Here is a 26,404-nt window from a genome sequence, read left to right as displayed (position 1 = left end):
AAATCCTCACCTCAACCAGAACTGTATAATAGTCCCTTTAAAATATTAAGAGTTTGTGTTTTATTATTATAAGCCAAATTTGTATAGAATTTCAAATTCTTACTCATGCCTTGGTGACCTTTTCAGAAAACTGAATTGTAGACATTTGTTTTTGTTTCTCTCCCTTTCTTTGTTATGCCTATCTTTATATATAGTTTGTTTTCCTGCCTGTTCCGTCCCTGCTTTCGTTCTTGTCTTTGTCATAGTCCTTTCTTTCTGTTCAGTGTCTCGCCTGACGTCATGATATCAAAATTTTCTTACGTGGAGTCCTTGACAGATTTTGAGATGCCCTCATCTCTTTCTAGAGTAATTCAAAAATTTTCTCTTTTCCATAGAGAGTTACAAAATAAGATGCTTACTTATTTATTTATCTAAAAACCAAAGTTGATATTATCTTGATATTGTACACATGTTTTGTTGAAACTTATGTGATTCAAAGTTCCTTGAAATATCATGTACTCATGTAAGCGTTATGAGTATTGCTTAGTATTACTCTATATGGAAATAAAATCATTTGAATTGAATTGAATTGAATTGAATTGAATTGAATTGAATTGAATTGAATGTATAAGCCCGTTATGTCCGGTTTGTTTCTTCAGAAAAGAAGCACGCACCCCAAAATGTGCGTTTTCTTCCCCCGATGATGATAAGTAAGATTTGATAACGCAACCGATGCGATGTTCGTATACCATGTAGATGTGAAGATAAGGATCATGCTTTCAAGAGAGAACATCAAAAGGTGTTATTGTTCGGCAGTGGGCTATGAATTATAACACCGTATAAGTTAAGGTGTCATGCATCTATAATAATCAATATGCAAACTATTGCAGTCAGTAGAGTGTGATAAATAACTCACAACCTATAAATGATATGGGGGTATGGTATAAACAATAGAATACAGATTCGTTAATTCTGATGAAAAGAAAAACAACACACACATCAACAACAACGCAATAATAACCGGTGGGCAATCAATGGTTGGATCCTTAGCTAAGCGCCTTTCCACCACCCTATCTCCGCTTATAGACAACGGCTGGCAATTAATTTCAGCAGCCATATCATATTTACTATCTAGAGATGCTTTTCGAAGTCAGTGTTTGACATGAAACTCTGGCAGGGACAGAGCAAGTATCATATGTAGTGTTTCATCCGCCAATATCCCATACAGCATTTTATACTGTCTCCCTCTCTCGCACGGAGTCGCAGCGGAAACATCACTAATCGATCTCGTTCCGTTGCACAGGAGCTAGCTGTTGGGGGCGTTTTCCACTAACTTTGATTATTTCACGAAAAACATGGCGACGAACGGAAAGGAAGTGAATGGTTCTGCACACACAATGGATACGGACGAAAATTGCAGTGTAAACGGATTTGAAAATAGCTTTGAAAGTGAACAATGTGCAAGAAAATCGAAGTGGGTCCGGCTGAATGTCGGCGGAACATATTTTCTGACGACCAGGACAACGCTATGTCGGGATCCGAAGTCGTTTTTATGCAGATTGTGCCAAGACGATCCCGATTTGAGTTCAGACAAGGTGAGTCCAATACCCGTCCGTCGGATATCGTGCGGGCTGACAGGGCAGGTTGGGCACTGACTGCCTTGCCTCGTACCGTACGACGCGCAGCGCAGGGCAGGGCAAGGCGCTAAATCTGTAAGGACAGCTCAGAGAGCCGGTTGCAGTAGTTGAGTGATGCGTTGCCTCACGTAGAAGTTCAGAACTAAACCTTACACAGAGAGTCTAGAATCTAGTTGTCTTTTTCCGTTACGTGAGTGAGCCTCGGCCCTCTTGTGCTCTGCGAGCTGCTTATTTCGAGCTTGGCGATGTATAAGAACAGTAGGGGTGCTGGTCCGAGAATGAGGATCGTATTTGTATATGAGGGTCGTCTTCGTATACGGTGACGACGTCGCAAGCTGCCGACTTCTCGGCGAACGGCGTCCCGATAAATGAGGACGCGTCCTTAAAAACCGATATAAGCTTAGAAAACTATGATTGTCCCCAAAAGTAAGGACGCAGAAGCGCGACTGTTCACTGCTTCTTGCTTTGACCCTCGTAAATAAGGACGATGTGCAATAAACAGAGATCACTGCTTTCCCCGTTTTCTGTGTGCCCATGCGTATGTTTTGTTGTAAGTTGAAGCTGACATACATGTAATACGTTGTACATGTATGATATAGGGCTATCTCTATAATACACTGTACAAACGTACCTTCGTTGTACCGCTGCATGCTGCGCATTGCGACATCAACAAGTCGAGCAAATTTTGCGTTTCTAGGACCAATATGGATCGAGTGTTATTAGTGAAATGCTCTTCAACCTAAATGTGAGTATCGATGTCCTACTATCATTGTGATGTTTATACAGCTACATGTACAAGCATAACATTGTACCTACAATCGTAGATCTATGTAAAATTTAGAAGATCTCTAGATCTAGATGAGCTTGGATTCATAGACGTTTCAGGATATACTGTAAATTGTGAATAATTCTTGCAAGCGGCCTATTGTAGCATGTTGACTTGTATGTGAAAGGCAGATGAGTTTCACGTCAGTTTACGTCTATCATTTAATTACTACAATTTTTAATTGAAAACGACACACATTTAGTATTTTCCATTCAATGTTATAGCGCTGACGAAACCTGCATGTATTAGAAGTCTTGTGTGGGTATGCATGTGTAACTGGGGGTGTTTGAGATACCCAAATGCCAGGAAATTGTTATCATACATCAAGAACAAACAAACAAACAAAACAAGCGCCAAGAAATCGGGTACCGGTACCAATTAATCACAAACGCACACACACACAAATCTTCACATTTTATTGCCAATTCTATAGACAAAAAAATCAGCTTTTAAACAAAAATAGGCACAGGTATCACAGTACACGATACATGCATGTATCCTTTCTGTGCTGACAATAATGCTATAGACTAGAATTATAATACAAAAAAAAAGACAAAGCCTAATGACATTGTACGCCTAGAATAATGAAACATTCAGCAGTAAGATAACGTACTGGAAAGCAAAAAAAAAAAGAAACAAATAGATCAGTGACAATTTAAGTATAACAGACATAATAATAAACTTAGTAAATTGTAAAAGATTTTAGAGTATTGAACGTGAAATTGCACTTTAATTGTTATTAAACAGTTACCAAACGGTTTGGCACAGACAGAGCTTGGCCTTGGAGTTGCCGAGGAGGGCACAAACAAAAGTATGACTTTATTATAGGAGCTGATGTCAAGACTTTTTATCTTTTGTCCTCGGAAAAAGATAGTTTGGTGACTTTTTTTCAGTTACAAACAGAATGGGCAGATGCTAAGCACATAGCTGTTCATACACAGCAACATATCAGGAAGGAATGTCCCTTAACATTATAAACAACACCGTTGGTCAAGTACACAATATTTTAACATTATGCGTACACTTTATGATCTTACTTTGATATCACACAAGTTTTCCCCGTTTCGAAATAAAAATGTCATTTTCTTTTTCTACAGAATTAATTCATGAGAAGTTAAGGTTACAGCATCATTCCCATCAAGAACAAGCTGAAGGAAAGTCATTGAGCAGTACTTCTGGATGTTAATTGCATGACAACAAGTGCAAGCTATGCTTCATGACGCCGTGACACTGGTACTGAGAGCCGCCGGGAAAGCCGACATTCGTGAGGAGCAAGCCGAACATGCGAACATGAATTGAGAGTAGCCCAACTTGCATGAACACGTGCCCTTCAACATCAATTTCTAGAACTGCTGTCGTGTTCTGTCCACCAAGATCATTCCCTAAATCAAAGAGAAGAACAAATACTATAATTAATATGTACAACAAAAGTAACTCGGCAGTTTAGAGTGTAGTGGGCAGAATTATACATGAAATAAACACATCTGCACACTAAAAGGTATCTTGCCGAAGTATAGTGTACTGACGTTAGAACAAAGTCTTTGGGATCGGCAGTTTTGTTTCGTTGAATCAAAATTTTGTGTACAACAACACACACAAAAAAACAACAACACTCAAATATGTGATTATCGACTACTCGTAATACGCAAAAAAGCAATATTAAATGCAATGCTATCACTTTAATTTCATCGATATTGTACATTTGATAGATAAAGTTGTTTGTACTTCATGCTTAGTTTGAAATCACATCAAAGTAGTTGAGGATTCGAGTACTATTCTAAAGGTTTGTTGTTCCTAATTTCCGTTGTACTATAAAAGGTTTGCCGTTTCGACGGGTCGTCGGTTTTACGGCTCGCTATTCCCAAGGTTCGTAACAGTTGTTCAAAAGGTTCTTTTTTAAATGAAAAGGAAATTTATGGTTATTCTGAAAGTCCATTAATCCGAAATGAAGTATCATTCGATTTTTCCGAAGGTTTGTTCATCTTCAATGAAAGGTTCTTTTTATATGAAAAGGAAATTTAAGGTTTGCTATGCTGAAAGTCCATTAATCCGAAATGAAGTACCGGTATCATTCGTTTTTTCCGAAGGTTTGTTCATCCGTCAATGAGAAAATGTTAGTTATTTCATTTCGTTTATCATAAAATGGAAATAAGGTTCATTGTTCAAAGAAAAGATCGTTCATCCTTAAATGAAAACGGTTCATTATCTGAAGACTTGTTGATCTAAAAACAATGATGTATGTTTTTGTTAGCAGTCCTATAATCACCTCTTCATTTTCGGATTAACAAACGATTTTCATTTCCGATTAACGAACCTTGAAACACAAAGATTCCAAACATTTTTAGGTTAAGGAACATTCGTAATAGCGAACCTTATTTCATTTTCGGATTACTGAACGCAAGGAAAAATGAATCTTCGCAGTAACGTCATATGCTATACAAACTATGTCGCAATGACGGACAGTAGTTTATTTCGGATTTGCAACGAACATCTAGGTACACTGCAAACAGAATTTGTGTGTTTTGGAATTACGAACCTTCGGAAAAAACGATCGTTATTTCATTTCGGATTATCTTATAATATGGCCTAATGCAAGTTCCCTGAAACGCAGAGCGATTGCTATTTAAACCCACAAAAATGTGATGCGTTCTTCATCAAAGAGACGCTCGCTAAATTTGTCTTGTGCTGAAGTCATGCTGTATATCGTAAGCGTCCCGCATTTCGTTATAGGACCTTATAGAATAAATTTCGTTCATTTTTCTTTTTCAATGTCGCCCGGAAATTACTTCGTTCAATCGAAAATTTAGCTATAAACGTTTTACTTTTGAGCGACTCAATGACGTTTATTTTTAGATCTTAATTTTTGCATGTGCTTCGACGTTGTAACAATATGTCGTTCGTGGTAACGCAAGTGCACCATATCAGCTCCTCTTGCCAACGCAACATGCAGAATCATTGTTGAGCATTAATAATGATTCAGGGAAGAGTGGAGAGCCTATTTCAGGGCTGCCATTATCCTACACATCGTACGATCTTACCTTGCTCAACTTTGATTGTGCTGTTGGGATCTGTGCCATAAGACAAGGAAAGAAAATATATAAAAAACTGTTACGAAATGTTCCAGTTTCACAGAGAGAAATACAAATATGCAGTGTGATATTAATACTGAATCAGATTGGTAGCAATATATCAATGTTACTTTTATGTGTAACGTTGCTTACCTTGTTCGTTTTGGCCTTCATTACGCAACTCCGTCATTTCCTGAATGTGAACATCCATCAGTTCTTGGAGGTCATCTTTATGAAATTAACAGATGTAATTTGGTTAGTATACTTGCATCTAGATTCAAACAGAATTGATGTGGCACACGTGTAACACTTCTAAAGAAGTACGCATGTAATTTGTTTCTGCTTATGATGCGCTTATGATGCAATAACCAATAAAACAAATGTGATACAATTGTATCATCATTCACCGACCAATTAATGAAGCATGCGTGTGGGCCATCATGTGAGAAGTTCTGGTAACTTTTCTTACCATAGCACTGGCCTCTCCCCTCACTTGACTCCACGATGACGGGCGTGCTACCGCCGGACCTACAGGTGAGAGCTCACCCTCATAGATACAATGATTCATAAAATCAAACACAGTTTGGTTAAACTATCAGCACTGCATACTCTATAACTGTAGTGCGACCAGTCTTTAAAATTGCTGCAGTACTCGCTTACGGGAGCCATTTTCAAGTTTATTTTATAAATCATTTGATCATAAGGATTTTAAAAATGGGAATATCATTTAGATGCGATCGAAAGAAGTATCTTTGATAATTTCGTTTCCACTGTTTCACAATTATTTTTTTTCGTTTGTTTTTGTTTTGTTTTGTTTATAGAGTTTTGTTGTTAGTTTTATTCAACCGTTCCTTGAATATTAAAGCACTTCCCGTTTTGTCTTTGATCATTTAAATGCCCATGTGCATGCATACATTATACATGGGAAACTAGCGTCGGTAGCTGCGCACGTGCAGTCGGACATACAACACATTACTAGTAAGTAGTTTTCAACACAACGATGTGTTCACAACGGGATTTGTAGGTACCGGCATACAGTCGCCAAACCAGACAATCGGAAATCGGAATATTAATTAACAATAATTAGAATTAATATTTTATTCATAAGAAATATTCATACCGTTCAAATTTGCCGTAATTCCACTGCAAAGTGCATTGGTGACTTCGTAGGTGTGTTAAGTTGCTCCATGATGCGTGTACATGTATTGCCATTGACAGCACAGCGACTTTCACATTTCGCGCGATGAATCCACGGGAAGACGGACAACCCACAAAAGTAGACGGTGAACTAGGGGTATTTGTACACGAGGAATCCGTTTATCGCATCTAGAACGTGCGGTTCGGTACCCCTAAGCCCGCAAAGCCCCGAGGAAAAAGATCGTCCGCGAAAAAGCTACCGATCCCGATTTTCGCGGACGCGATTTGTCCGCGTTTACAAAGATACCCTCGTTTGTGCGGACGATCCGCATTCTCGGACCAGCACCCCTACTGAAGAATGTATAAAACTAATTAAAAAATAAGATTTTAACTTTTAGATCATTCATTCCTGTGCTATGTTTGTACGCGAATGCCCACATTCATTATATTCATGAATCATTGTTCATTTAATCATCAGTGCAGTATGGTTGGACCTACTCATCGACTACTTTTTGATTAAATACCATGTATTTTTAGAAAATATCGATACTCAGCTAATGCAAGTTTAAGTTGGCTTACCCGCTTAGTAAGAATTGTATACGGTACTTAATCTCGCATTCAAATCACAATACTAAGATTAGCATTTTTCATATAAAAATCAGATGTACACCAAGCCATGAAATGAGATCAATTATCCGTAGATTGATACCTAATATAGACATGAAAAGTGTTGAAATCAGCCGATTTTTTTCTTTTTCTTGTAAAAATCTTGCATTTTAATAACTTTTCGCGTTTGCGATTTTCCCATTGTATTAGCGAGCGCCCTAGCAGCTTCGATTCGCTGATCATCGTAAGTAGAGAGCTGAGCCAGCGCGTGGTGTCCGCGGGCAGTTGTAAATCACACAACACCCATTACTCCCGCAGCAGCAACCGCGAAGCTCTTCACGGGCTCCGATCGGGCAGCCAATTTCACTGAAACAGGCATTGCAAGGTCCATTTCATGTACATGTACAGTTCTTGCCACATGCGCTAACATACACTCGATAAATTTTCCTTTCAAGAAATCAGAAAACATTTCAATTTTGAAAAAAGTGAAGTTTCGATACTGCCATATTTTGCGCAATGTGGATGAAGTACAAAATACACCAAAGGTCACGACAAATAAGATCGTCCTCCTCGGGCTACTAGCCGTAGGTAGCAGACGCAAACCCACGTACAGGATGGCAAAAGTAGTTCAGGTTTGTGATTCGAACATGTTTGCAGTACGGCCGTATTACTTTTGAAAAGAATGATATCAATGCACCCCTGTCATAACTGCTACAGCTAGCGATCGTCGCGAATGGGCTCAGAAATTGAGCACACTGCGTGTGTAGAAAACAATGTACATGCGCGAGAGTGCCATCTAGTGCTGAATGACGAACGCTACTATAGATCTTTACTTTATTCAGCCAATAACTGGCTTAAACTACCGTAAGTAAAATTATGATGTCATGCTCAAGTGTCCCTGGAATTTTCTTGGTTGCCAAGACTTCTTGTGCGATGCTCATCTATGGGAGAATGCGTGTTAAAAGATAATTGCATTTAATAATTTGATTAATAAACCAATTTTCCCCACACTGATTTCATCACGATTTACTCAAAAAGAGGAAACAGCACTGTTTTTCATGGAAACAGTGCTGTGTCATGAAGCTCATAAAAGCCTGACTATTTTTACTATTCATCACTTTGATTGAGTATTTCTTATGCTAAATTATGGTTGAAAAGTGGTCCATGACAATTTCCATTGAAAAAACAAAGAAAAAAAGTAAAAAATTAAGGAATTACATAAATTCCAAAAACAATATAGGAAATGTATACAAAATCACAAAATTGTGCCCATTCTGGGGTGACATGTTGTTCTAAAAATGGGCTTGGCTTCATAACAGTATGCGTGGACATTGCAAGTTTGGTTGCAAAAGTTGCCTTAGACTTTAAAGAAAAAAGTGAAGAAGCTCCGCCCTACAAAATGTATTAGAAATAGGGTTAGGGCCTTGAATTCAAATGAGATAGATGATTGATACTTCTCTGATTTGAAGAAGTCTAGATGCATAAATGATAACACACGCAAAAATATCCCAAACAGTGGCTATTTGACAACGTCGCTGGGCACTGAAATTATATTGTAAGCATTGACGGTAACACATTGTGTTTACAGCTTCATTTTTGAGTAGCAATTCTACCTTTGATTGCTATACATTGTAGTTTTGGTTGAGACATAACTTTTCTTTTCTATCATTTTTCATAAGATAATGAAAAACTTTTTCTAATGAAATATGAAAGAGCATGTAATTCCAAGAAGAGTATAACATTCATTTGATGGCTGAGATATCCAAAACAGAGCGATCATAATAAAAGATGGGACCTACCTTTTATTACTATCGCTTTGTTTTACTTTATTTTTTGATGTTTCAGCCATTCCAACACCAATTTTCATCAAATAAACTTTGAATCCTTCTTACACACTTGTAGAATGGTAAACTCTGTACTATTTCATAAGTGGTTTCTTGGTATTTCACAAAAATGTTATAAGCCCAATCCTGATCTCCACCAATACTAAACCATCCCTTTAAACTGCAGCCTAAAATTCTGCACCAATAATCAACTCATGGAGGTGGTTTGTCATATCAAAAACAAGCAAACTGAATTATCAATATCAAAATCCTGGAGTTAGTGCAACTTTCAGTTAGGTGTCCACTCACCCCCCCCCCCCCCCCCCCCACTTACAGTGTATGTACATTTTATTACATTTACATACTTACAAACACACATCCACAGGGATATGATAGGCATTAGAAATTATTTGCAGAAGAAAGTGAATATAATACAGATGTAAGTAAACGCAAAGGTGAAAAAAAAAATGGTATTCAACTGAAACAAACTGATCTTATACATTCTTAACAGTAACTCAGCAAGGCTCAATTGATTGAAAACATGTATACCTTTTACTCTGCCATATGATGCACTGACATTGAAAGTAAGTGATATCTTCATAAAAAGTACAGTTCCAAACCACAATAATGTGATTTCTGGGACTTTGTGGAACTTGCGTGTACAACTGTAGTGTACCATCGAAGTTTTAATAATGAGGTTTTGGCACAAACATACTGCTCACGACATTTCTCATGACATTAAATGTAATTCATCATGCATTGTCATCTACACCCTAGGTAATTGTGCTCATGTTACATGTATATAATTTTCACTCTCTAAATCTACGTATGCATGTGCAATGTAGTTTCCACTCTTTTGGTGTGTTCATCTCTCTACTTTCAGGTGAATTATCCCTTAAAGGTTATGAGCAATATTGTTTGTGCCAACGCCTTGTTTGTGATACCTGTGGCACAGGCTGTGTGAACTTAACAGATAGAGTGGAACCTATATCCTGCTTTTCCTGCCCTGTTACTCAGGATTTTTTAATTTTTTTCCCCAGAGAAAAAGAAGCAAAACAATAACAACACAAAACCTCACACCATACCACATAAAATGCTGTCTTATTGTCTGTTTTCCCCTCATCATTCAAACAAGAAAGAGGTGCTGATGTAGAATCATTCACCATTTCTTTAATCATGAGATGAGCCTTGTTCATAAAAGTTTAACAACCAAAAATGAATACCCGTAGGCTTCATGGCGAGTAAAAGCACTTGTTTTCTCAATTCAAATACACGACTTTGAAGTAGTGATTTGTCAATTTGTCATCTATGGAATAGACAATTGTTGAAAGCATACACAGTGTATTCTCCAGATTCATTTGTACAGTTGAATGTTTGTTTGTTTGTTTGTTTGTTTGTTTGTTTTTTATGCCTCCGCCACGAAGTGGTGCCGGAGGTATTATGTTTTTGGGTTGTCCGTCCTTCCGTCCGTCCGTCCTTCCTTCCATCCGTCCTTCCGTCAGTCCATAATGAATTTTGTGGACAGTGTAACTAAAAAACCTTTTGAGGTATCCTAATGGAACTAGGCATGTATGTGCATCGGGGGTGAAGTTGTGCTTATCAACTTTTGGGTGCACATGCTCAAGGTCAAAGGTCAAAAGATCAAGGTCAAATGCTCAAAATTTCACTATTTCCCCATATCTATGCAATGCCTGAAGAAATTTTCTTGAAACTTAGTGTATACATTACCCAATTAAGATTCTCTAGTGAAAGTTTGGGGTCATAGAGTCAAAAGGTCAAGTAAAAATGTTCAAATTTCACTTTTTTCTCCATATCTTGGAAATGGTTCAAGGTATCTTCTTGGAACATAGTACATATGCATGTACTGACTGGCAGTGATTATTTAGGGAATTTGGGGTTCATGGGGTCAGAGGTCAAGGGTCAAAGGTCAGGGTCGACTCATTAAAGTTTTACTATTTCCCTCATATTTATGCACTGCCTGCAGGATTATTATTTTTTTTTTTTAACTTGGTGTATGCATGTATTTAGATAACCCAACAGACATTCTCTGGGAATTTTTTTTTTTTTTTTTTTTTGCCAAAAAGGTCAAAGGTCAAAAGGTCGAAGATCAAGTGAAAGTGCTGAACTTTACTTCTTTTTCCATATCTTGGAAGTGGCTCAAGTTATCTTGAAACTTAGTACATATTTATGCATGTTCTGCCTGACAGTGATTCTCTTATGAATTTTAGGGTCAAAGGTCAAGGGTCAAAGGCCAGATGAAAATGGTAACAATTTACTATTCAATACAGAAATTGCACTTTTTCTCCGTACCTTGAAAATTACTCAATGCATAAACTTATGAAAGGGTCAAAGTCAAGTAAAAGTCCTAAAATCCCCAAATACATGCTCTCCGATTCATCCAATTAAACCTAGGTCAAGAAAGGTGAACATTCAACACATTTGTGACAAACATGTCATTTTATTATTTTGCCAACTTTGTGAAAATGTAATCACACATTGTCCACACGTACTACAGACCTATTAGGAGAATCATACATTATGGCGGAGGCGTACCGGTCGCCATAGCGACATTTCTAGTTTGCCATCTGGTTTGATCTGAACATTTGCTTGTCAAGAACTGGAGCAGAGCTTCTGTCTGAACACACCAATGCATTCTGGTTCCTTTGTGTGTTTTCAGTCTGCTACAGTATGTGAGCACTCTCAACCCCAAAAGAAATAGAAAAATATTCCCTACAAAATGATTTTAAAAATGACAAAAATCGGATAAGAAAAAAAGGAAGATAGGACATTTTGAAATTTTACATTTTTTCGGAAAACATTTCTTGACCAGTCCTTATGAATATTATTATCTATATTCAAATGACCGAGTTGATGATGTCATACATTGTAGTTTGTACCCTCACAATTTTTCATGTGTGTTATATGAAATTTGAAAAACAAATTATTTTTAGCTAATACAAGTAAAAGCGTGTTCCTATACCAACATGTACTGTATATCAGAGTATAATAACATTTGTTCTTTTTTATTTTGTGTGGTTTTAAAGAATATTTCAAGTTTTGGTACCTCAAAAGTTTCCCTGAGTTTCCTTGTCTTAGTTTGTGTTTCAGGTTAAAGTACCTTTCATATAACTAACACTGTGAGACTTAGATACTCGCCCCAAAGTGCTCTCATGTCTTAGTAATCATGCAATAATGGTTTCGTACCAGAGCAGAGCAGGCTCTGAAAAATTCGAACGAGCCGTTAGTTTGACTCGACGCGGTACCACGAGAATACACGTATTGTACAAGACCATTATTGCATGATTACTAAGACATGAGAGCACTTTGGGGCGAGTAAGTCTCACAGTGTTAGTTATATGAAAGGTACTTTAACCTGAAACACAAACTAAGACAAGGAAACTCAGGGAAACTTTTGAGGTACCAAAACTTTATATTATCTTTAAGACAAGATTTATATTTATACAGCTGAAATATGAGATTTTTGTCATTTCTGTATGAAATGAATAAGAAATTGTGAGAGCATGACATCGTCAACTTTCACTGATTTGAATATTCACAAGGACTGGTCAAATAATGTTTTCTGAAAAAATGTGACATTTCAAAATGTCATATCCTCCTTATTTCTTATCCGATTTTTGTCATTTTTGTATCGTCCTGTAGGGAATATTTTTCTCTTTCTTTTGAAGTTTATTTATTTTTGCTGGGTGGATTTCCTCTTTAAGGAGAACTGCTTTAAGGCACTTCATGAACACATATGATCTATGTTCTGATTCCTCCATATAATGCCAATATCTGTCATCAGAGTATTTGCTTGCCTGCCCTCCCAAGGCTCCATTGTCGTTGCATGTCGACCATCTGATTCCTTATTTGCCCTTTTAATAGTGGGTGCAGAGGTACTGTGTGAGTGAGTGTGTGAACACACCATGGTGCAGTGTCCTGGTATAATTGATTTTGGGTATATTAATGACCACCCTACGAGTAGACTGGTTTGCCGTGATGCTGGCAGCTCTGGAATCAATAACTTGGCAGTTATTACGTAAGAGTGGGATTAATGAAGAGCAAGATTGATTTCTGTTCTATTTTTTACCCCTTGCAAGATTGTGGCGGCCAGTGATTACACGTACAGTATGCATGTAAATAGAGCCACTTTGCATACCCATGTACGTCAGTGTTATGACGTATGCTGTCTACGTTGTCACTTGGTTGCAGATTTCAACACTTCAAATTGCATGAATAGTCAGTTTAAAAACTGCATTCACAGTCATGATTCCTTTATTCGGGCTTGTAATGTGGTAATTGTGTATTTTTACATACTGTCTGTACAATATGTCACTAGAAGACAAACTAAGCAATGCAAAAAAGATGAGATAAGTTCACATGGTGCAAGTGAGCAGTTACAAATAAACAAACAAACAAACAAACAAACAACATTGTGATCAAGGATTAAAATGAGTATCATTTAATCAAACTTGATACATTTAAAATGATCTGCTACAACTATGAGAATGAATTTGCTGGGAGCTAGTGTATCGCCTTGAAGTGCTCCAGCCAAGATCTCAAAAAACTCTGTTTTGCCATCGGAAGTGATGATCTTGGTTCTGGTGTTGATTTAGAGCAGGGATATCAGGTCAACGATCTTCTTTGGGATGCCATATTATACCAAAAAGATTTTCTTGAGTGTGCCCCGATCAACAGAGTTTTATAATATTAAAAGTCAGGCCATCATTTATTTCATTAGATATGTTGTCACTTCCACAGATACAGTATATGTTGTGCATTCATTGCTGTGAGACCAGCGTTGTGCAACTTTGTGAAATGTTACTACACTAGGTATAAATGACAATATACAAACATATTTCCACTGAAACATTTCATATACATGGTCCTTTATCAAAAAAAGAAAAAAGAAGAAGAAGAAGAAGAAGAAATTACATGATCCTGAAATTACTACAAACTGTACGTGTACACGTACATCTAATGTTACATGTAAAACTGTAAGGATATGATTATCGGCAAAGTTGACACTAAAAGCTGCACACTGAGTGGGCTACCCAGTATTCACCATATTGCTGTTTTTAAAGGATGAGATTTAAAGTTGCAAATGTTTCTTTATATCCTCTTTAAAAAAAAAAAAAATCATAATGTTCACTGCCTATTTCTCTTCTATACTCTGTTACTATCCATCCAATTAGGTGATGTTAGAACAGGCAAGGTACAAGAATGTTCGTATGGGCTGAATACATTATGAAACTGGCCTTTTGAAAGATGATGCTGGACCTTCAAAGTTAATGACTATTTGATTCCAAGCCAACTTTCAATTTGCTAGAGCTGGGGAGAAGGGTTTAGCCATGATGTGCCTGCATGCATGCTCATTTAACACACATACCGGGTACTACAATGTAGTTGATACCTTTGTGTGTTTGTGGTATAAAAGTAGGAAAAGTGCTTTTTAATTTATCAGTGCATACATGTACATTGTATATAATGTACAATGCAATACATTGTATCCAGTGGAAAAAGCGCTCTAAAATATCAACTATCATTATATTTTTGGAAAGAAGAATGTTGAGTGAAGTACATTGAAATAGGAAATATCTATTACCAGATGGAAAAAAGGAATGAATTTAATAATACATACACTGTAGATGACAGTTTGTATTGTAGGCCATGGAAACTGTCAGCCATTTTCCATTTCGAGTTCTGACATCCACACCTTCTACTGCCAGATTTTTTTTTAAATTCTTTTGTTGTTGTTGTTGTTGTAAAGAAATATGCATGTCAAAGTATCTTTGGCATTGTACATGTAGATAGTAATAAGAAAAAAATGTTATTGCAGAGTTTTTACAGTTACCTCATGTACAGTATGCAAAGATACTATTAATAAAACTTACTTTTTTTGCATTATTTTATACAGTTATTTACCAAAAATACTGTTTTATGGAAAATACTGTTTTTTCCAAATTATATTACCAGTGCTGCACATTCGTATTGCAGGAAAGGTAAAAATACTGCTTTCCCACCAAAAATATGCCTTTTTAACCCTCAGAATACTACATTGCTGTGTCAGAGGATAGTATCCCTGTGATTTGTATAATGGCAAACTCTTTACTGTACATGACTTTTGTCTTGTCACTACAAATGCCATTTGTAGTGCATCTGCAAACAATGTGCACATTAGGGAGTGTACCAGTCGCATAAGGCTGTTAAAGGCACTCACTAACAACCCTCATTTGTAGAAGCCATGTCAATAAAGACTGGGTTTCAGAAGCGCTAAAGTTTAATGAGCCCTGTTATAACAAAGACTTCGTCTGTTTTAAAAACCAGAAAACTTGGCTGACAGAGAAACAATGGATGCACGTAAAGTGGACTTGAGAATAAGTTTCTGTAGCCATATTCACATAAATACATTTAAAGAGTTATCAGTTTTTCCCTCGCAATGCAAAAATCAATTTTGTCTGCCCAAAAAAAAAAAGAGAGGAAAAGATGAAAAATCACTTGGCTGCAAAATGAAGCACTTAAAATCTCCAGACTGTGCATGCCTAAAAGAAAAGAAAAGAAAAACAAATGATAGGAACGTGTGACCCCAAGCCGCTGAGTGTTCGAACCTAGTGTGGGCCACTGTGGGGAGTTGCATTGTGGGATAAAATTCATCTATAAATGGTTTCTTCACGTGCTGTTCAAATATGTCGTGCAGGCAAATTATTGCCAGACTTCTCCAAAAAGAAAACAAAAAATCATACTTGACCAATTTTGCATCAAGATGCATAATGCAAGAATTAACCATATTTTTTACATGCACACATAAATTTGTGTTTTTACATGAATTGTAATAATTGATTGAAAAACCATTATTAATTTTATCATAAAAAGATATCGAGCAGCTCACAGGGAAGAACAATGTCTGCCACGAAACTTCGTCATGCAACGCCAATGTGAATGATTTGATGGTGAGTCAGTTTGTACAAAATGTTGCATGTAATGGTGATGTTAGAATTTCGTTGAGAATTTCACTCAGTCATCGTCAGTCATGTCATTGGCCCTGAATTCAACAGACCACATTTTGAAAAATTCAAACTCGACATTTACTCTTTTCTTTTATGCCCATTTTCATTTCAGGATGACACTGGTGCCTACCTGATTGATCGTGATCCCATGTACTTTGGACCAGTCTTAAATTACCTGAGGCACGGAAAGCTAGTTATCAATAAAGATTTAGCAGAGGAAGGTGAGTAAGAACCTAAAAGGAAAAGAACCAGACACGTTCCGTACAGAATGAGAGGATGTTGGCTTTGGTGAGATTAATGTCAGTTTAGAACGAGAAGGATGCTTATATGCACATTCCTTTGTATGTATTGCATAGAATGAATGTCCTTCTTGTTCTCAGAAGGCAAATTACGATATTACTTCAAACATGTACAATGTAGGTGCTCATGTAAGGAATGGCCATGAGCTTGTCATCATTGCTTGCTTGCTTACAAAGTGTGCTGACAAAAAGCAGACAAAATACTAATGATGCTGGTCATAATAAAACCACTTTTTTGAGGGCAATACACCTTTGGCAAGGTCTCTAAATACTTGAAATGAGAGAATAGAAAAAAAAAAGATGAAAAGAAGAGAAAATTCAATGAAGTGTGTGTTGTCAATTATTTGATCATGTTCATTATCTCCTCTTTTGCAGGTATACTAGAGGAAGCTGAATTCTACAACATCACATCTCTCATAAAACTTGTCAAGGAACGAATGAAGGAACGGGACACAAGAAATTCTCAGGTATGGCGTGCTGACGCGCGTAGCATGCGGAAAAGTGTAGGGGGGACTGAAAGAAAACGAAACAAAAGGACTTGCAGAAGTGGCAGTCTGGAATTTCTTTGTCGCATCAATGCTTGTTCTTGAAATGGGTAGAAAGAAAACAGGCCTGATACTGATTCCAAGGAGAAATCATACTAGGATGCTCAAAGCGCAGTTTACATGTTGAGGAAGAAAGAAATTGGCACTTACAAGATGAACTGCTATGTGCATTGTTTTCAAAACATTTTGTTGCCAAGGCAACTGTTTCTCTGCCTTCACACTTGTGTTTATCATTGCTTATTTTGAGTGTAGAAGAAGCTGCCCAACTCAAGGAATATTCCTCCATGGTGCGAACAGACATTTTGGATTTTGCTTTTGGTGAATTTTTCAGACATCAGTTGATATATCCATGAATTTTTAAAATGTTTTTGCAGGCTTTGTGTATTCCCCCCCCCCCCCCCCCCTCATGGAATATTTCATGATGACCTACAAAATGTAATACATCTTTTAAAAGATATACATGTACCTTGAACTGATACATGTATTAAGCTTACATTGAAATATCATGTTCTGGAACAACTTCCTGAGATACAGTTCCTTACGTAGAAAGTTGATAATTGATCAATCTCTTTCCCTCTGTGTATCTGTTAGTATGTTTGTACCTGTCTCTATCTCTGTCTGTATCCTCTTGTGTTGACAGGGTTCAAGGAAACACGTGTATCGGGTATTACAGTGCCAGGAGGAAGAGATAACGCATGTGGTGTCAACAATGTCAGACGGTTGGCGGTTTGAGCAGGTAACTTGGTTTCCCCCATCTAAATCCTCTGCACTTCCTTGTGGCAATAGTGCGCACTTGTTGCTTGTGCAGAGCATTAAAACAAAAAACACAAAACACACAAAATACCCAGATCAAACTTAACTCTTGGGGACATTTGACTGTGCTTGGATCTGAAGTAGTCTGAGCCAGTGCCGTATATAAAGAGAGTTTGGCTTTTAATGAGCTTTGAAGCCTACGATTGGTCAATGGCTGGTCTAGCGACCTACATGGAGCCATGTTGTTACAGAACAGAGCACATACAGTACGCAGCGCCCATTGTTAAATTCACTATACATAGCTTGCTTTGCTTATGACGTCTGAACGTACACGCTATGAAACCCTCTAGTAACACGTAATATGCTGAGTAACGACATGGTGTCCAATTTAGCAGTTGGCCAGACTCTCTTTCTGTATGGCACTCATCTCAGCCATTGTGAAATGACTTTACAATGTATATTAAAAAAGAAAGTATTAAAACAAAGTGGTCCTAATAAAAGGTGGGTCCCACCTTTTTAGAACCTCTTTGTTTTGGATATCTCGGCCATTTCAAAACCGATTTTCAGCAATTAAATTTTGAAATCATCTTTTGTATGCTCTTTCTTATTTCAGAAGAGGTTTCTCATCATCTCAAAAACAAGTTGGAAACCTGAGGCCCCATATCTCAACCAAAATTGAACCACCCCTTTAAATTCCGCAGACTGCTTTTTGCAGATTGGTCCTATGCACAAACTATCCTAAATCGACTGTAGAGTTTTAGTTTCTATATGAACTACATTTGGTTATTTAATACTTCTTTATCTCCTATCGGGAAGTATTACACAGAATTTCATTGAACTGAACTGGATTCTCGTTGCAACCTGAGTATCGTAGTCCACTTCCATGTGGTGAAAGTTGATGCTTGTGTGCAGGGATTTTGTAACTTAGATGTCTGCAGCACAATAGAAAAGGATTTCCATATGTTTGGGAGTGCATCTGTGGGAATAGCGCCGGCACTGAAACCCACACTTTTCTATTTACTGGGAAACTTTGTAGCAGACACTCTGTCTGCTATATGAGGAGTTCTGTGCCGAGGAACTCAGACATGAAGAAACACTGGTGAAAGATATTACCTCCCAAGATACCAACCTCCTGTTTTTGTAGGAGAATTATAATCAGAACAATCAACTGATTGATTTCCTTTTTCAAATGATGTTATTTCCTCATGCTCTGTCTTTGATGAGGCGTATTCTTGCAAGAAGTTCTGGTCATGAAAGAGAAGTTTGTGATGTATTGCTTTAAAGCCACCCTGAATGATGGACATTGCAAATTACCTGTTAAAACTTCCTTTGGCCTTCAATGTATGCAGATTAGCAAAAAGTAATGTAGATAGTGTGGAAAATGTGCCAAACACCTTTCATTCTATCTACAACCAGTAGCGATGTGGGTTTGGAATAACATGAAATGTCATTCGTGTTTGTTTGTTATAAATTCAGATCAGTTCAGTTCCGCTCAGTTTGATTCAATAGATATCTTAGCCACAGCTGATTGTTCTACAATTTACTATCAGAATGCATACATTCACCAACCCCACCCCCCCCCCCAACAAAAGTACCTCAGTAGTGCTGAATCAAATTTGTCGTTTCAATGATGCATGCAATTACTAAAGCTAGAAATCTAAATCCATGTGTCTTCTTTTTTCTTTTTCTTTTTTTGAGAGCTGTCCGAAACTTCAATATCATTCAGGGTATTCTACATATATCTTCATGTGAAAATAGGAACTTAAAAGAGAGCAAAAGATCATGGAAAATGAAGAATTCACAGGTTATATGAAACATCGAACCATTTCTTAAAACCATGCATCCCCCGCCCCACCCACCACCCACACACACACACACATTTTTCCCCGGGAAGGGCAACATGTACTATGAACACAGTACTTAAAGCTGTAATGTTTTTTCAGACTTGAATTGAGCAAGGTTATGATGTTTGGGTTTTTTTTTTTTTTATTATACCTGGAAAAAGTAGAAGAGGGAGTTTACTGAAAAAACAACAACAACAGCCCAGAATTGATTTATAAAAACCCTGAAACTAAACAATCAAAATCAATAGCATGTCATGTCAGTCAGGACACCCCATGCATTGTTTCATCTGTGGCCCAATGCAGGAAGACAGAACCCAGCCAAGAATCTGCTAGAACAATCACAATCCCTGGCTGGTAGCCAGGTGGTTTAGTCATTTTGCCAGCTATTATTGCTAATGTGTGCTTTACAGTTTATCTCTCCCCATACCCCCCCCCCCCCCCCCACCCCATTTGAAGTTCTCTAGTGGAGTGCTAACTGCCTTGGTTTTGAGCTAAAGGTCACCCTGAGGTCACTCATCGGTAAAGCTGCACATTTGTTGCAGAAATAGAGTTCTGGGAGAAAGTAAAGTATCTGAATAATACAGTGCAGACTAACCCCTTAACATCTCTCTCCTTTAGGCACTGATCATTGACAAAATTTTCAGTTCTATTTGTCTGAAGTGAAATCATGTTTGGAGCTCTGGAATGCATCTCCTTGATTTGGAACATCGTTGATCAGATATTTATAACGAAGAAAGAGTTTGGAACAAATGAAAATGTTGGATTGAGTGAATAATAGAGTTTGAGCTGTTTAAACACATTTCAAGTAAAAAACAAAAAACATAAACATGAAGCATGCTTTTACAAATCGTATGAAGAGGTAGGGATCCATCCAAATCTCATATGTACAATGGAATCTTAGCAAGCTTTTCGTCTTATTTTCCCCCACCAGCTGGTAAACATTGGTTCATCCTATAACTATGGCAACGAGGACCAGTCCGAGTTTCTATGTGTGGTCTCCAAGGAGCTGAGTAACACCAATGGTGCATCGGCAGCGGAGAATTCAGATAGGGCCAAGGTGAGTAAAGCGCCCCCTGTAGTTCATGTCGGTTTTAAAAGATAATCAAACTAAAGATGAGGGCAGGGTTTGGCCAATCTGCGCAGAAAAAAAGAAAGGAAAAAAATTCATTATTCTGAAGGTTCATTCATCCAAAACTGAAATGAAGTTCATTAGTATGCACTTTCTTTTCATTTTTGGATTGATGAACATTTTTACATTTTCTGATAAATTTTTGGAATAGGGAACCTTATCATGTCTGGATTAACAAATCTTTGGAATAACGGACCTTTTTCATTTTTGGATCACGAAGCTATGCAGTAACGAATCTTCCGAATAATGCTACAAGTTTTCGCATAATGAACCCTTTGTCATGTTCTGATTAACAAACATGTAGGTATGTGGAATTTGTGTGTTTTGGGAAAAACATATACCTTTGGAATAACGAACATCACCTGTTCTTTACACACATGTATACCTGAGATATAACAGTTTTGTTGGGACAAGGATCCTTCCTCTTGTCTGTTTCTGGGTCTAGGGCAATTACCCCCAGATCCTTCCCCCGCCCCTCACCCTAATCCTAGTCCTGGAACTAATCCTAAACCTAACCCTTACCCTAATCGGTGGGGGGTAATTGCCCTGAAACGCCGTTGCCATATGCAATCTGTCACATGCGTTTGCACACACAAGAAATTTGCATAAATCACAGACTAGATTTAACCCTAACTAGGCATGTACATATTTATGCGTAACTTCGGAACCGTGCACCCGGGCGTCGCAAATTTGGTGTCAAAAGATGCGGGAGACTTGAAAGAAAAAAGTCATGAAACGTCGCGGCGATAGCGAAAACTTGTAGCATTATTCGGAAGATTCGTTACTGCATAGCTTCGTGATCCAAAAATGAAAAAGGTCCGTTATTCCAAAGATTTGTTAATCCAGACATGATAAGGTTCCCCCCCCCCCCCCCCCCCCCCGGCCTAGTTAGGGTTAAACCCCCTTCCTTATGAATACTGGCCTGACAGTTTGGTAGTACCTATCTCATATCATGATTTATTCTCTTTTTTGTGTGTCTGCCCCCTTTGCAGATTCTTCAGGAGAGAGCATCGAGATTGCGCGAGCACAGGACATAGGGGGAAGAGTCTATTCTCTATCTCTACTTCTTCATCCCCATCTCTCGTGTCATTTCTTCTCGCTTCGGCCGGTGTTAAACCGGCGGGATGCGATCCCACCCCGTCGGGCTTAGAAGCAGCTTCGGCAACTATCTACGGAACCCACTGCTCAGGAGAGCCAGAGGAATCGCTAACGTGTTTCTCCTTATGTCTCATTATGATTTCTTGACTTTTATTTAAATGAACTTTTTATTTTTTATTTTGTGTGTGTGTGTGTTTGGGGGGGGGGGGCAGTTGTGTTATTGTTGAAGAGCTTTTTTTTTTTAGTGTAGCTAGAGATGTTGCATGAACTTGAGCATCATGCTCGGATTTTCGTTGCCGTCGTTCGTTCCTCTGTTTGGTGCAATCTTTGATTTTATGATACGTCCTCTGGTTTGGAATGCAGAGTTTTACGATGTGTATGAGTGGCATCACATGATTTCATTTTTAATCTGCTTCGATTTATACTTTGTGAATTACCCATGCTGGGACTCTTTGTAGTGATGACAATGTCAGTAGTGGTAATGACATCCCCAACACAGCATATTAGTTGCTGTGATGAGTAGAGGCTCATGCAGTTACTACCCATATCCATCAGCGTGGTGATACCCAAAGAACATGACATTTTTCCCGTACTCCCGAGGATCAGAGAAGACCAAATAGACAAAAAAATCCTACCACTTTACTGGTGCTTTTTAGTTCCTTTAAGATGGCCATGGAGTTGGATATATCAAACACTTCATAAACTTCAAAATAACAAATGATGCGTGTACGCTAAATGGTACAAGATGCCATCATTTGCTATAACTAATCAACACAACATTGTGTTGCATTGGTGTCGAATTATGTTTGCTCTGTGATTTGAAATACTGTAAAACCAGAAATTTTCGGCATGAAATTTTCGTGAATTGCCACTGGCATTCAATTCATGAAGTGTAGGTAAGAACTTTCGCATGCATTGTGATTTATGCGAATCTTGGCTGTCAAGAGAGTTGCAAAATTAAAATGTTCACAAAAATTTCTGATTTTACAGTACCCTGGTAGACCAAAAGGCACGTAACTTTGCCTCGGATGGGTTCAACCTTTTTTTTTTTTTTTTTTTTTTTTTGAAGTTTATAGCTTGTGTTAATAATTTCTGCGGACTACTGCGCTGATTTGCATGAGTTGTTAAAATCAGCATTTCCAGTATAGAGATGTGAATTAAAAAGAAGAGTCATAAAAACAAGACTATTACACACACACATCAAGCGGGACTCATAGCAAGCCTAAAAACAAATGCTTGAGAACCTGAAATTCAGGTAAATTTAAGACAAAAAAAGAAAGAGGTTTTTCTGTATGTCAAATGTTTTTTCCCCTACTTCCTGCCATTAATCATTTTGTTGATTTTATCTAGTTCAGTGTGCACGACAAATATTCATGACTCTTGTCATATGCACAATTTGGTGTGTGAACTCGGTCACTGTTTTAATTCACGATATTGGGAACAACTGTGTCAATGGCAAGTGTGCCTTGATTTGGACCATTTTCAATTTGCCAATGTTACATGACCAATATCTACTTTCTAATTTCATGTTTTGTCCCCGTTGTTGACATGATGAGTTTATAGAACTATCGAAGTGGTGAATTTAGTATTTCGTAACGTTTGTTTTCACACCACTGCTACAGAGAAGAGTATATGTAAACTTTGCATTGTTATGCAATGCCAAGCTCCCCTTCTTCTCTGTTCGTGAATGTGTGAAAAAGTGTTTGAATTGCTGGGCTGTCGTGCAAGTAGCATGTACAGTTCAAGATCATTGGGTACCCATCTCTGACTTGTAGTGTTTCGAATGGATCACGTTTGTGACAGAAAAAGAAGATATGTTTTAAAGACTTTACATCAACTTGTATATTTCTTCTTTGTATTTCCGTTAATATTTCACCTAGTACTCATTTTCATTATCCTGTAACTTCATAAATGAAACACACTAAACAGATGGAAAAAAAAAAATGCTGCCAATTTTCTATAATCTATCTGCCAAAGTAGTATATTAGTTGGAATTTTATTACATGATTTTCAGGTTCCTTATGTTCTTTTAATCAGTAGTTTTGAATATACGATTATATGCTTGCGTGCTATAGCTAGGTCTTTTATTTGCTGTAATGAGTTAGCAGTGCACTACCAGTTAGAAAAGTCAGTGGAGTTATAGTACATTTTTTTTTTGGTCTGTTTTTAGCTTTAGACTTCCATCATAGGGAAGTCATTTTCAGTCCACTGTATATTTCTCATTTCATGATTGATTTACTAATGTTCATTAGTGCATTTTCAAGAAAAAAACTTTCTATGCATGAGCTTTTTGTATTTATAACTTTTGAATGGTGAATTTGATTAGTCCTGCACCTGTTTTTTTTTTTCCAATCTTTAATTGTATATCATGCCAACTAGACTCAAAAGCTACATCTCTGTGAACACTATTTTTCTGCATGATTTTGAAGACAAATATTAGAGAAGTAGTACATAGTCAGTGTACTTGGGAGGGGTAAAGTAGTTTTGTTCTGTAGTGTTTTGTGTCTTCTTCCCCCCCCCCCCCCTCCATATTGAGTGCGTACATTGTATGATGCCTAATACCGACTCTTTATCACCTGTTTCTCCTGCCTTCTGTACTCTGACAGTCATTTTGCCGAACTGCTTGTGAATAAGTCAAGAAAGAGAGCAGCAACAGCAGTAGTAGGATTGAGGATAAAGAAAAAGAAATAATATATACAAATTTTTGAACTATCATTCCCTTGCAGCGAAAGTCTTGAGTTTACAAGGTCAGCATGTAGTGGTGTGCAAAATCACCAGTCCTTATTGCTACACTTCATGTGACCTCAGTGCTAGGATAGCGCTTATACTCCATTTATCGACACAATAATGATATTTGTGTCTAATGACACTAACTCAGGAAAGGATTTGGCAAACCCAGTTGCGGACGTCAGCTGCATAGTAAGATAAAACAGATTGTAAAGATTCTCACCAACTTTGAAAATGACTTCTACCCAGAGATTGGTACGTTAAGGCCCAGAGGAAATAAGGGACATCTGGCTGATTTGTGAGTGGTCTCTGGGCTCATTTCAAACCAAGTCTACTGCCCTCTGTAGGTGTCAGAATTTTTGCATGTGACTTGCCCACCTGCACCACCCGTTTTATTCAAATTTGACCAATTTGATGCGTGAATTAAGCTTGATTTGATCGAGAAAGGCTTCTCTTTAAGAACCTCGAAAGACTTTCTAGTAACTCATATTTACAGGTCTCAGCATTTCCCAGTTTTACCGATTGCAGCATTAAAAAAAAAAATATGATGTGCTTTGAATGGGCAGTTATATTTTGATTCTCGTTATAGATATTTCTCTCTTTTGTGGTCAAAAAAGCAATAAGGTGTATTATGTATTGTAAAGTAAGGTTTTTGAAACAGGATTGCACTGCACAGTCACCACAGAAACAGATTTTGTAGGGGAACAAGCTTAAGTGTATGATTTGATCATCTAGCCATTTTTAAAAAGTTTTGAAACATTGTGATTCACCCTATAAGCTGCGGATAGTGGGGATATTTTGCATTAACACAATCGCTGCTTTGCCTGGAAAATCCCCCCCCCCCCCAAAAAAAAAAAGAAGAAGAAGAAGAAGATTGATATGAGAAAGGGAGAATTATCATGGTGTCACATGAAGGTGTGGAATCGGAGATTTGCTTATGAGACTGCATGGCTTTATTATGAGTTCATTATGAGTCAGAGTCTTCTCCCCCACCCCACCCCACCCCGTAGTTTCTCTTACAAGTTATGTGTCATTTGCAAGTCTGAAGCAGGTGGCCCCACCCCTGTTTGAATTTTGGATATATCTCACAGCATTTTAGAAAATCATTGGACAAATGGTGGATAGTAGCACCACACCTCTTATCTTACATAGGAATCAATCATGAATAATCCACCTGTAAACTTGAAAATATACACTGTAACAGAGACAGTGCTAGGTGATAGCTTGTCAACGCGTCCTGGACATCATTATCTTCTCACAAGCAAACAGTAATTCCAATGTGTAGCTTTTACTACTTTCATTATTCACACTGTCTCATCTTATTATGCATCCAATTTCGAGGGAAATCGATCCTTTTCTTTTCTGTGTGAATTGTGTACATGTAAACTTTCATGTTTGATCGGATTTTTGTACATTTTTTAAATACTTCAATAAGTAAGTATATCTGTCTCATCAACTTCAGTGTCATAAAGAAGTGCCATTAATTTGTACTTGAATCTTGTTGCAGCTAACATGTGTTTTTAAGCTACCTTCATGTTGTACTGGCACAGTGAAAGCAGATATTAGCAAGGTGCATGTAAACCTTGTCATTTAGTGTCTAACATAAAGTTGAGCTCATGTAGTAATACACAGCACAATGTGTCAAAATTTGCTAGCTCCTGTCAAATGCTGAAAGCTACCTCCCCTTATTCTATGATATCACATAATCTCTCACTATATGAGCCAAGACCTATTATGCTGAGAATACAAACTAATCACATAATGATCACTGGTAGGCCCTACTTTGATGAAAGCACACAAATGGATATTTTGTTAGATTTGCATTAAAAATATTTCACATTTTTATTGCCTTTTATTATCTTCTTTTGTGATTTTTTTTTTTGATTTCTTAAATTCTTTTTTTTTCTTTTCTTTTCTATCTTTTTTTTT

At 37.5% G+C, this 26,404-nt stretch overlaps 1 protein-coding gene across 1 annotated transcript; it reads left to right on the top strand.

Moving 5' to 3' along the window:
- Positions 1 to 1,334: 1,334 nt before the first annotated feature.
- Positions 1,335 to 25,326, top strand: LOC139714813 (BTB/POZ domain-containing protein KCTD5-like). The gene is made up of 6 exons (XM_071626468.1): positions 1,335 to 1,574; positions 16,193 to 16,301; positions 16,755 to 16,846; positions 17,565 to 17,660; positions 20,453 to 20,578; positions 21,643 to 25,326. Exons 1-6 carry the CDS (start codon positions 1,335 to 1,337, stop codon positions 21,685 to 21,687), a joined length of 708 nt encoding a protein of 235 aa, XP_071482569.1. The 3' UTR covers positions 21,688 to 25,326.
- Positions 25,327 to 26,404: the final 1,078 nt, after the last annotated feature.

This window comes from Diadema antillarum, unplaced genomic scaffold (genome assembly GCF_040938485.1).
Source record: "Diadema antillarum isolate AM-2024a unplaced genomic scaffold, OU_Dant_1.0 seq00002446_RagTag, whole genome shotgun sequence".
Taxonomy (NCBI): domain Eukaryota; kingdom Metazoa; phylum Echinodermata; class Echinoidea; order Diadematoida; family Diadematidae; genus Diadema; species Diadema antillarum.
This window is presented reverse-complemented; position numbering and strand designations above follow the sequence as displayed.

Excerpts from the sequence above, each read along its gene's own strand:
- LOC139714813 (XM_071626468.1), top strand. The coding sequence starts at position 1,335 with ATGGCGACGAACGGAAAGGAAGTGAATGGTTCTGCACACACAATGGAT. Across the intron at positions 1,575-16,192 it reads CCGATTTGAGTTCAGACAAG|GATGACACTGGTGCCTACCT; the intron begins GTGAGTCCAATA and ends TTTTCATTTCAG. Across the intron at positions 20,579-21,642 it reads AGAATTCAGATAGGGCCAAG|ATTCTTCAGGAGAGAGCATC; the intron begins GTGAGTAAAGCG and ends CCCCCTTTGCAG.